Raw genomic sequence first — 12,733 nt, forward strand, 5'->3', positions numbered from 1 at the left:
AAGGTAATGACTTTTAAGAAACAAATGGAGAATTGTGAGAATAAGTATAATAATAGGAAAACACTAATGCTACAGGAGAAAGGCAGGTAGAGGAAGGAGAAACTTGTAAATAATTCATAGAGCTGTGCAGTAATTAATGTAGCGGAAGTTTAATACACGAGCTCACATTTTTAACATAAGCAAATTGGAAAAGAAATATTCAGAGAAGAAATACTCCTTTGTTTCATTAAGTTTGTAACTTTGGGTATTATTTTTTCTAGGTTGTATAGTTGTCAGTAAGAATAATAGATTTAAAAAATTACAAAGGATACCTGGCTTTGCACCACTTTCTATAGTCAATTGCTATTCATAACAACATTTTTCTTCTTCAGACTTTGGTTTGATGAATTAATTGGCCTTTGGGTTTCAGTGCAAAATCTCCCACAGTGGGAGGGGGTGAGTATGCACTTCACTTTTCTCCTCCCATACTTTTTAGTTTGGTGGTAAATAATAGCAATTTTCAGAAGTTCATGGAAAATATGTTTGCTGAATAAACCTATACATTTGTTGCAAAATGATTTTGTACCAGACAGAAACTGACACACAGAAACAAATTCTTCTAATTTCATTTTTCCGTGAGCACTTTGAAGTAGCTTCATAGGCGTGACTGTAATGTTGTGGTCATTTTCATTCAATGTATGCTAAGAAAAGTAGACGTCTACTTTGGCATGTATTGTGAAATGCATGAAGTCATTCGTTGCTGTGGTACCCATATTTGAATAATGCAAGATGCACAGTTTGTTGCCTGCATATTTGTGGCCTCACAATTTTTCTTTTTTTCTTTTCCTTATGGGTTATATTGATTAGGTTCTTTTAGAAAATTTTCAGATTTTAAATCATTGGCATGAATCAGAACCTAAGTTGTGTGGTAATGATTGCTAAGAATGACAAATGGACAAGGGGTTTGACTGTGATTTGTGAAAACAACAGAAATATTAACTGTCTATTCATTTACTTTTCAGCAACTAGTAAATCTCTTTGCTCGGTTGGCTACAGATAATATAGGGTACATCGACTGGGATCCATATGTACCAAAGGTAATTAGAGAAGTGTTTTTTTATCTTCTGATTCCAAGTGCCAGACTGGTTTTTTTTTACTATTATTATTATTTTTTTACTATTAATATTATACATATGTGGAATTTAAAGTTAGTGGAACTTATCAGAGTCTCATAAGTGTATGACTTTTTGTGTTACCTATGCAGGACACAGACTCTTTCAGAGCAATTTGAAAGTTTATTCCTAAGATTGTCAGACATTCATATATATTGGATTAACCTGCTACTCTAGGGTGTTGCCCACTCTTAAGTTCACATTACATATACACAGCTATGTATATGTGATGTATATATATTCCTAATAGTGTATGTAATTCCTATATGTCTATGTTTGTAATTGTGTGTATACATATATACACACATACATATATGCACGCACACACATATATATATATATTCCTACAGTTAATGAGGCTGGAGAGTCCATGTGCAAGTGTTTTGTGACACTACATTTTCAGTATTACTTCACCAGCAGTAGAATTACTTATGGAACGTTATTATACCTGGTGTTAGACATCCCAGTAATTTTGATGCACACCCTGACATTAAAATAGGGCTGGTGATCAGCAAAAGGCAAATACTCGGTTTGCCTGTGCTTGTATTGTCCTCTGCTATTGTTGCCCATTAGAAATTAATTGAGAAGTAGTTTTTTCCCCACCTTTGGGCCTTTATTGTTAATAACTGATTGAAAGTCTGGCTTGACTAATAATAAAATGCAAATGTTAATGCTGACTAAATACAAATTCTTAGGGGAATGTCAAATCAGCATTAAAACTCTGAGAGGCTAAATGATATGCCTTGAGATATTTGCTTAGGTTGTAACTTTTGTATCATTGGCATAGAATGGGAGCATGGAAAAAATGATTGAGTTGAATTAAGAAAGATAAAGAGGTGTTAAATTTCATAATATCTTCATTGTGCTTTTTCATGTTCATAAATATCTTGTTTGTTTTTGGGGGATATGTGTCCAGCTGATTCACTTGCTTGTATCTGTGACCTCAGGGTGCCATACAGTGTAACTTGATATTTATGAAGCACATTATTTAAACAATAAGTAATTCTGCTTAAAAATGGAGATACTCAGTAACACTATTAAAGGTTGCTTAAAGAATTTTTATACTTATGACTGTTTTTTTTTTCTTTTTAAAGATATTTACAAGAATTTTGAGAAGCTTGAACCTTCCAGTGGGAAGCAGTCAAGTATTAGTTCCAAGATTTTTAACAAATGCTTATGATATAGGACATGCTGTAATTTGGATTACTGCTATGATGGTTTGTAATACCTAATATTTGTCTTATATAGTTCACCCCTATTTTGTGTTATCCATTAGAAGTTGTGTTTCATTACAGAAGTTTGTATTAAGGACTTGGTTGTTCCTTTGATGTTTGGCTGTTTTGTGATGTAATTTCATGTTTCTCAGATTCAGTATGTAGCAATAATGTACCATTTACAAATCTCTGTTTATTCAAATGGATGTGAAAGATGGAGTTAGAAATTTACAATTTTGAAGAATTCAGAGTGTTTTAATATTCTTGTAGGCCAAGAACTAGAATCCCAAGGTAGAACTAGATTCTGCACATGCTCAGAAACTTTCAGAAAATTAACAGTGAATAACACAAAGCATCTTAACAGTAATCTCAGTGAAGGGAAAATTATGAAGTATCATTTTACTGAGTTATTGAAAGGAAGAAAAAAAGTCACAGCTTAGATTTCAGTGTCATCCTTCAAATATAGTAGAGAAACTTTGTATTGTAATTTCTTGGTTTGTCATTCCTGTACTACACCTATAGTTATCTCTTCCTTGAATTACTATTACTGGCTCAACATTACTTTTTTTTTTTATTAATTGCATTGCATTATGTGACTCGGTGTTATAGGCATTGGGATTCCCCCCACCCCTCCCTGAACCCTCTCCCCATGGTGCATTTCTCCACCTTACTGCATTACCACAGTTCAGATTCAGTTGTGGTTCTTTCATTGGAGGTATTTACCAAGCATAAAGTCCAGCATCTTACTATCCTGGTGAGTTCAGTGATTTCTTGGTGAGACCATCTCTGGTCTGAAGGCAAAGCCAGCAAAGTATCATCCCAATCAATTAAAAGCCCCAACATAACATCAATAACAATTTATAACATTATGGCATTAATTGACGTGGTATTGATTAACCGATACAACATTACTTGTTTCTATGGATATGGTGGAGTAATTATTAAAAGTTCACTTCTTTGGGGCTTGTACTGTGGCACAGTAGATAGAGCTTCTGCCTGCAGCACTAGCATTTTATATGGGCACCAGTTTGAGTCCTAGCTATTCCACTTCGAATTCTGCTTTCTTCCAGTGCAACTGGGAAAGCAGCAGAGGACAGTGTAAGTGCTTTCGTCCCTGTCCCACGTGGGAAATGCAGAAGTTGTCCTGGCTCCTGGCTTCAGCCTGGTAGCCATTAACAGCTGTTTGCAGAGTGAACCAGCCGATGGACGATGTCTGTATATCTCCCTCTCTGTAACTCTGCCTTTCAAATAAATGAAATGTTTTTTTTTTTAAGTTTACCTCTAAATTTTATTCTAAGGCAAATTCAAGCTGCCTTTCATACTTGCCATTTTTTGTTATATAGGCAGATCCTATTTTTTCTGACAATTCAGTAAGAACAAAACACATTTGAATGTTTACTGTGTTAACAAGCAGTGGAAAGCGCATGTTTTAGAGACCACAGGATTGGACAGTTTCAGCCCTGTTTGAATTTTCACTCTGTTTTTTCACAGTTCTCATTGTAAGCTTCATTTTGTGTTAAATGTGTGTGTGTATATATATATATACATATATATATTAAAGTTTTTAAAAATCAGTATTGCCAATTACAATGTGAAAAATTTGAAAATTGATTGGATAATTTGTGTTGGAATTGCTTGCTTTTTGAGTGGTTGTCTTGTTATAAAGACCTGATTGGAAAAGGTGAACATACATCTCATTTCAGCAGGAAGACATATATTCCTGTTGTAGGTTCCATACGCATAGGGCTATTCAACTTGATAACATGAAAAATATCTTCCTCCCTGCGCATTTGTTGGTTGGTTGTTTTGTCAGTAGATCAAGAAAAAAAGTCAAGATGGGACCCATTTGTTTGATAGTTTTAAACATTTAAATATCATAAAATATTTATGAATATATTTACATAAATCTTCTGCTTTATGCAGTGAGAGGTTGACACTTATTGAGCAATTTAAGAAGTAAATTTTTGTGTCTGTTATTACCATTCTTGATTATAGTAAGAGATCATCCTTGCTTAGTGATCAGTTTCAGTGATCAGTCTGCTGTTACTCTAAATGAGATGATGTCTTTTAAGATGTTCTTAGTTTTAGTGAAATGTTTTAGATTGATGTACATCAAGTTCATCAGGGAGTTGTTTCAGACTCTTACTTAGAGAATGAAAGTATGGTCCTGTTTTAGAGATTTGTATATAAGCTTGACCTTGGTGCTCCTTTCAGTTTTAATAATGTCATGTGAATACTGACATTTTTCCTTTTTTTATCTGGACAGGGTGGACCAAGTAAGCTAGTACAGAAACACTTAGCTGGTTTGTTTAACAGCATTACATCTTTTTACCATCCTTCAAATAATGGGCGCTGGCTGGTAAGTACATTCATTTTGCATTGTAATGATTGAGTATTTTCAAGATACAACTATGTTTACCTATTATGTGTTCTGTAACTTATAAAAGCATTTTGTTTGCTTCATTTGAAAACAAAATTTGGATTACAGGGTGCTTCAGAAAGTTTATAGAAAATAGGATTGAAATATAGGTATTGGTGCAAAAAAACAATTAAAAATTCTTATTTCAAAAAAATTCATACAAAATGAATATATGAGACCTATGCATGGATTTCAGATTTTCTTGTACTAAAATAAACTGATTCTCTGTTCCAGAATTTTTTTTGAACTGTGCTCTGTATTAAATAATTCAGTTCAAATTCAATTACTGTGTTTATAGAATGTGTGGAGATAAATTATGACAACATTAGTGTGATAGTTAATGACAAACTGTCACATTTTAACATCAAACTAGCAAAAATACACAAAAGCACAAAGGCACTCTCTCCAGCCAGCAATTTTGTTTGTTTTATTCACATTGTGTAGTTAAAATGGCTTTCTGTAAAAGTGAAAATTTAAGGGGTACTAGAAATTCTTTTAGAACTAGAATATCCAACTAATATTTTCAATACTTAATTGGGAAGAGAGTATTTATTTCAACATGTTGTGTAGGTCTTCAGTAAGAGGAGTTATTAAGTCTTTATTTGAGGGAAAGGAACCACAAATGTAGGAAAGTGGAACCTACCCAGACCTTTTTGCTTCTCTGTTCCCAGAATAAGTTAATGAAACTACTTCAGCGGCTGCCAAATAGTGTTGTTAGAAGATTGCATCGTGAAAGATACAAGAAGCCCTCTTGGTTGACTCCTGTGCCTGATAGCCATAAGCTCACTGAACAAGATGTTACAGACTTTGTACAATGCATTATTCAGCCTGTCCTCTTGGCTATGTTTAGCAAAACTGGTAGTCTAGAAGCAGCCCAGGCTCTGCAGAATCTTGCGCTCATGAGACCTGAGTTAGTAATACCCCCTGTACTTGAAAGGTAAGTGTAGCTTTACATGTTTCTGTTCAAACCCTGCCATTAGATTATTTTCTATCTGTTCTTTTTTCTCTTTTCTGTCTTAGTGATCTTTCTTTGTAGTATCTGTTTTTGTTTTTCCATGTTTATTTGTGTTTGTATGGAAGAAGTTCAGTGATTGGTTTTGACAATATAGCGGTGAGTTAGAAGTACAAAATAAATTTTTGTTTTCCTGCTTTATATAATCTTATGTATATTTTTATGTGAATTTTCTTGCGTTCATTTTGTTCTGTATATTAAGGCAAAGACAGTTCTCTCCTTACTAGTTACTGCCATGGTATAGATTTGTTATGCTTCCTGAGAACTTACAATTTAAAAAAAGAGAATTATTTATTTGAGAGAGAGAGACCATGAATTGATATGTTGGTTTCTGGCTGTGATGGAAACTGGGAGCCAGAAACTGGGTTCAGGTCTCCTCCGGGTGTCAGGAATTCAGTTAGTTACTTTGAACCATCACCACTGCCCCCTAGCGTCTGCAGCTAGAATCAGAATCAGCAGAAAACAGGAACCAGTCCACATATTGTGATACAAGACATGAGCATCTTAGCTGATTCCTTGTTTTTTTGATTTTGTTTTTGTTTTTGCTTTTAATATTCAAGAGCAGCATGCTTTAGCTTTCTGTTAGGCCTCTGTTATCCCATTTTCAGCTTTATAACTTTTTGCCAAAAGTAGAGGAAGAATGTTAGTTTTTAAAACTCATAAAATTGGAGGATAAGGGAATATGGAACTGTATCATAAAATGATAGCAATGATAATAAAATGTAAATAAAAAATAAAACATAAAATTTCAGCAATTGAGATCCATAAAAATTTGTTTAAGGTTCTTAGTGCAAGAATTTAGTTAATATCTTATTTTCTAATCACTATTGAAACTGGATAAGTTTTGGCCACATTTGAGAGATTGTACATTGTTAAAGATGTTGACCCAAGGGAATGGAATTGTATAGAGGATTAAACCACTGCCTGCTACTCCAGCATCCCAAATGGGTACCGGCTCAGGTCCTGCCTTCTCCACTTCAGATCTGTCTCCCCAGTAATGCACTTGAGCAGGCAGCAAAAAAATGGAAATGTAGCAAACCTGGAAAAAGCTTCTGGCTTTTACCTTCCGTCTAGGACAGCCTTGGTTATTGTGGCCATTTAGGGAGTCGGCTACTTAATGAAACATCTTTCCATCTTTTTTTCCTGTCTCCCAATAACTCTGCCTTGCAAACAAATATTAAGAAATGAGCCACTGTAAAGGCCTAATCAGCTAATGCTGCACCATAGTGCCAACATCCCATATCGGTACCAGTTCACGTTCCAGCTGTTCTTGGGGGACAGCAGAGGATGGCTGGAGTCCTTGAGCTCCTGTACCCACTTAGGAGACCTGGAGGAAGCTCATGGCTGTGAACTTCAGATTGGCACAGCTCTTGCTATTGTGACGCTTTGTAAAGTGATCCAATGGATGGAAAGATAGCGCTCTTTCTCACTCATTCTCTCTCTCTGAGTAAAAAATACATCTTCTTTGTTTTTTTTTAAGCAGGTCGTTACCCAAATGGATCTCTATTATCTGCAAATTCTGATACTTACTCTGTCACTCTTTGTCTTTTTTTTTTAAAGATTTATTTATTACAAAGTCAGATATACAGAGAGGAGGAGAAACGGAGAGGAAGATCTTCCCTCCGATGATTCACTCCCCAAGTGACCCCAACAGCCGATGCTGTGCCAATCCAAAGCCAGGATCCAGGAACTTCTTCCGGGTCTCCCACACGGGTGCAGGGTCCCAAAGCTTTGGGCCATCCTTGACTGCTTTTCCAGGCCACAAGCAAGGAGCTGGATGGGAAGTGGAGATGCCGGGATTAGAACCTGCACCCATATGGGATCCTGGGGCATTCAAGGCGAGGACTTTAGCCACTAGGCCACGCTGCCGGGCCCACCTTTTGTCTTTTCATTCATTAATATTCAAGCTAAGTTGTACCTTACTTTCCCAACCTTTTGTTTTTTCTCTGCACAACTTATGTCACTAATATTCTTCCAGTATATAGAATTTAGTTAGGAAATGGATCATGAGAGGCAGGCAGTTTTCCCTATGTTTAGCCGTCAGTGATCTTTGCTACTTGGCCTCTCTATGGTACCAAAATTTTAAAGTCGTGATGGGCTCCCTGCCCCTCCCTGGAGAGGAGGAACTTCTGTCCGAATTCATACCTAACATTTTGTCTGTTTTACTTATTTTGGTGTTTTGAATAGTGAGCTGAATTTTTAGTCAAAGACCTGCTAATTAAAATAAATATAGATTTGAGTATTTTCGATCCTATTTATAAATCTCCTGCTTTCCCATCAGCTGTGTGTGTGTATGTGTATGAACATAAATACAACACGGAAAAGATAAGTTTTCCTTATTGCTTTCCTCTTCTGTGTTAGTATAATTTGAAATGACTGAATTTTAGATGATTTCCCCCTTAAGGATCTCAAATGTAAAATTACTAAGCCAAACTGTATGTTCTTGGCTTTTACATATTTAGTGATTAAAGATTGCATTTATCGGGCCTGGCGCGGTGGCGCAGTGGTTAAGGTCCTCGCCTTGCACGCCCGGGATCCCATATGGGCACTGGGTTCTATCCCGGCAGCCCCGCTTCCCTTCCAGCTCCCTGCCTGTGGCCCGGGAAAGCAGTCGAGAATGGCCCAAAGCCTTGGGAACCTGCACCCGTGTGGGAGACCCGGAAGAGGCTCCTGGCTTTGGATCGGCATAGTATCGGCCGTTGCGCTCACTTGGGGAGTGAATCATCAGACGGAAGATCTTCCTCTCTGTATATATCCGCCTTTCCAATAAAAAAAATAATAATAAAAATAAATCTTTTAAAAAAAAAGATTGCATTTATCTTACTCCTGGTATATTTACTCTGGGATTAGAAATATTCTCATATGATGCTAATAACTGGCATGTAGTTGTAAAAATATAATACTCTTTAGGAAGAATATGAGAGTAATTTTAGTAAGAGTGTTTTTATAAAAAGAAAGAACATTTGTAATTCATTGTTCCTGAGAATTATATTAATACCCACTGACTACTAAGTTAGTCTAACGCAGCTATTGCAAGTTTTTGTTCCTTGTCACTGCATTTTAGATGGAAAAAGGTGGCAAAGAAGCAAAGGGGTGGAGATACAGGCAGTAGTCTTGGTGTATCTTTCCTTTGTGTAAATTGTTAACTTGATGCTGACTATAAACCTTTCAATCAAATTAGTAGCTTATGAACTTATTACATTTAATGTTTTAAAATTCTGCTTTCAAACTGTAGAACATATCCTGCACTAGAGACATTGACAGAACCTCACCAGCTCACAGCCACTTTAAGTTGTGTAATTGGAGTAGCCCGCAGTTTGGTATCCGGGGGCAGGTGGTTTCCTGAAGGTCCAACACACATGCTACCTCTGTTGATGAGAGCATTGCCTGGGGTGGATCCAAATGATTTTAGTAAATGCATGGTAGGTATTCAGGCTTTCTGATGATCTTGTTTTATGCTTTGATGTTTTAGTTGTGTAAATTGATATGTTTCTAATTTCTCTTAGACACACTTTAGTACATAAGTTTGATCTAAAATCTGCTAAGTAACTGATGATGTGTTTATAGATGCATACATTTAGATATGTTAGGGTAGTCAGTCTGTATAATACCTTCCTTTAATAGTAAATTACGTTATGTAGTCTGTATATAATTAATAATCATACAGTGCTTTATAGCTCATTCCTGTTTCTTCAATATGTATGATAAAAATCATAGTGTAGGATCATTTGCACTTCCCTTCATCTGCCTTGAAGACAGCATGTGATAACAGTGAACTCTCTCTGTTATGTTTATGCATGTCTTCAGATCTATCATTTTTAGAGCTACCTTCTTTCTTAGTTGGCCTCAGTATGTGCATTAGCAGTTTCTGTTTATTCTTAGACATTGCTACATTTTTTAGGTGCTAGGCAGAGTAACTTATTATTGACAGAAGGTTAGAGAACTTTGTATTGAATTCTAAATAGGTAAGTTATGAAAATAAATTCAGTATAATTTCATTAGTAAAGTTGTAGCTACTGAATTGTGAGGAATAGTTAAATGCCGAATTCTAACAGAAAAATATAAAGATTTTGGAATTTCCCTCATAATAACTTCTTTGGGTACTTTATTGTATTTTACAGTATACTTATGTTGAATTGGAATTATGTAACTAACATTGAAAATCCTTTGCATTTTTCTGTAGATCACATTCCAGTTTATAGCAACATTTTCTACTCTGGTGCCTTTAGTGGATTGTTCATCTGTACTACAAGAAAGAAATGACCTCACAGAAGTAAGGATGCTTTCCGGTTATCACAGGGTTAACTGAGTTTTAATTCTGACTATATTATGTGCAGCAGTGTTTCTCAGGGTTCCTATTTTGTGACTAGAAGTGCATGAATTGAAGGCCAGACTGTCATTGCTAAGAGTGTGAGGAGCACCTGCCACAGGCAGTAAATCAAATGTAGGCCACTTCTGTAAACAACTGACATCTGGAGGCATATTTCAATTTTGTTTCTCTTCTCGGTGTTTTATTCAGCCAATGTGGTGTCCATCATGCTGCTGAGTTAGGGATAAATCTCTCCAGGGGATTGGAATCTATGAAGAAAGATTTTATCTCTTTCTAGTTCTGTTAAAACTGTTTTCTGAGACTCGGCATGGTAGCCTAGTGGCTGAAGTCCTCTCCTTCCATGCACCGGGATCCTATGTGGGCATCCTTTCTTGTTCCGGCTGCTCTGCTTCCCATCTAGCTCCCTGCTGTGGCCTGGGAAAGTGGTGGAGGACGGCCCAAAGCCTTGGGACCCTGCACCCGCATGGGAGACCTGGAAAAAGCTGTGGCTCCTGGCATAACCCTGACCATTGCGGCCACTTGGGGAGTGAATCAGCAGACAGAGTATTTCTGTCTCTCCTCTTGTCCGTATATCTGATTTCCAATAAAATAAATAAGTATTATTTAAAAAAACTATTTTCTTTGTTGTTCAGTTTCCCTCAAAATAATTTGGATACTGCATTGTAGTTATTGTTTTATGTTGCAAATGTGTTTTTACCTGAATTGCTTTATTTCGCTGTTTAAGTAATGAGATTTTGAGCTTTACATACATACCAGCAGTTTAAAAATCTGCCAATAAGGATGGCTCTTAAGTGCTTATTTTGATCCTTATAACATGGATCATATCAAATTCTACATAATTTTTTAATAATAGTGCTCTTTATCCAATATAATTTACTGTTAGACTTATTTGGAAGGTGATAATTAGTTTAAAAAATCAAAGTCTTTTTGTGATTTTTGTCTGTATTGGGACGTTACAGGTGGAACGAGAACTTTGTTCAGCCACAGCTGAGTTTGAGGATTTTGTTCTACAGTTTATGGACAGGTAAGCTTGTGGCCCCGATCTGTCCTCTTTTATTCAGGAAAATTAGTGTCTTGATCCAAAACCTTGGCTTTTCTCCCTGCATTGTTAAAGCTATAATTAATATTCTTAAGGCTGGTTCTTTGGAAATTACAGAAGACAATAGAGGTTTTACCTAACGATCATCAAAAATATTAAGCCAGTTTTTAATTGCTAAAATTATGCTTTTTTTTTTAATTGTTTAGATGTTTTGGACTTATAGAAAGTAGCACATTGGAACAAACCAGGGAAGAAACAGAAACTGAAAAAATGACTCACTTGGAGAGTTTGGTCGAATTAGGTCTCTCTTCTACGTTTAGTACAATCCTCACACAGTGTTCCAAAGAAATATTTATGGTAAGAGTGTGACTGTAAAAAATTAACTTCTGATTTTTTTAGTTTTATTAGTCTTTTATTAAAAGTATGTTTCTGGTTATTTCGTGTGTATATCATGTCATGCCTGTTTATCCTTTCTACTCACAATAAATGTAAAAAGAATGTGCAGTTGATCCTTATTACCCATGAATTCTATATTTGCAAACCCGTCTATTTGCTCAGATTTATTAGTAGTCTCAAAGTCAATGGTTTTCTTATGGAGTGGTCAAACATTTAAGTTAGCTGATGTAAGAATTTCCAGCTGAAGTTAAACAAGGTGATGCTCTGCTTTGTTTTTTTAGTGTTCCTAAACAAGTATCTTTGTGACCTTTTTACTGCCACATTTTCCACATTTTGGTGCTTTCATGGGTGATTTCACTGTTAATAAATGTTAAAAATAGACACACACCCCTCCCCCCCCCAAAAGTTGAATGTTTGGGTACTGATGTTTCCTAAGCTTAAGAGAACTGAACTATGTAACATTAGGTATAAGTAGTAGTGCTGTTTTGTTTAATCAACAATAGGTTATCAGGTAGCTGTAGGGGCTAGCATTATGGCATGGTGGGTAAAGCCACTGCTTGCAATTCCTTTGTCCCACATGAGCACAGGTTTGAGTCCCGGCTGCTCCACTTTAGATTCGTCTCCCTGGTGATGTGCCTGGTAAAACAGCAAGTGTCCGCAGCACCAATCTGGGAGAAACGGGAAGAAACTTCTGGCATCAGCCTCGTCCTTTCTTGGCTGTTTTAGACATTTGAGGGCTGGGCAAATGAATGGAGGAATCTTTCTCTGACCTGCTCTCTCTAGAACTATGCTTTCAAAGAAATAAAATTTAAAAAGTTAAAGCAAGACTATCTGCCTATCTATTGATGATATGACTGTGACCAGAGACACCCAGGAACCTAATTCTCTGATAGTTAGGCATTCATAACAACTTGAGAATGTAACTACTGCAAATAATAAGAAATAACTGTATTGTAAAATTTTACAGTTAAAACGATTACTCAGGAGAGAACTTTGGGAGTTTAAGGTTTATTTACTTTGAGACTGTGATAGACATTTATTTTCCATCTGCTGGTTCACTTGCTAAGTGTTTACAATAGATAGACCAGGCTGAAGCCACCAGCATGGAACTCCATGGGGATCCTGTATGGGTGACCGGGACCCAGTTACTTGGGTCATAATCTTGCTTTTTC

At 36.2% G+C, this 12,733-nt stretch overlaps 1 protein-coding gene across 7 annotated transcripts in view; it reads left to right on the forward strand.

Moving 5' to 3' along the window:
• PSME4 (proteasome activator subunit 4) overlaps positions 1–12,733 on the forward strand; it is a 96,262-nt gene that overhangs the window by 32,616 nt on the left and 50,913 nt on the right. For all 7 annotated transcript variants that reach the window (XR_005885191.1, XM_040993471.1, XM_040993472.1 and 4 more), the window contains 9 exons: positions 372–435; positions 1,002–1,076; positions 2,246–2,368; positions 4,632–4,724; positions 5,456–5,721; positions 9,032–9,218; positions 9,980–10,069; positions 11,086–11,150; positions 11,372–11,522. Coding sequence is in view for 6 of the 7 variants with exons in the window: in XM_040993471.1 (XP_040849405.1) it covers positions 372–435; positions 1,002–1,076; positions 2,246–2,368; positions 4,632–4,724; positions 5,456–5,721; positions 9,032–9,218; positions 9,980–10,069; positions 11,086–11,150; positions 11,372–11,522 (1,114 nt within the window). In the remaining variant the exon portion in view is untranslated. The remainder of the gene's footprint in view (positions 1–371; positions 436–1,001; positions 1,077–2,245; positions 2,369–4,631; positions 4,725–5,455; positions 5,722–9,031; positions 9,219–9,979; positions 10,070–11,085; positions 11,151–11,371; positions 11,523–12,733) is intronic.

Source organism: Ochotona curzoniae, unplaced genomic scaffold, assembly GCF_017591425.1.
Source record: "Ochotona curzoniae isolate NIBS_2020 unplaced genomic scaffold, NIBS_Ocur_1.0 contig_883, whole genome shotgun sequence".
In the NCBI taxonomy this organism is placed as follows: Eukaryota; Metazoa; Chordata; class Mammalia; order Lagomorpha; family Ochotonidae; genus Ochotona; species Ochotona curzoniae.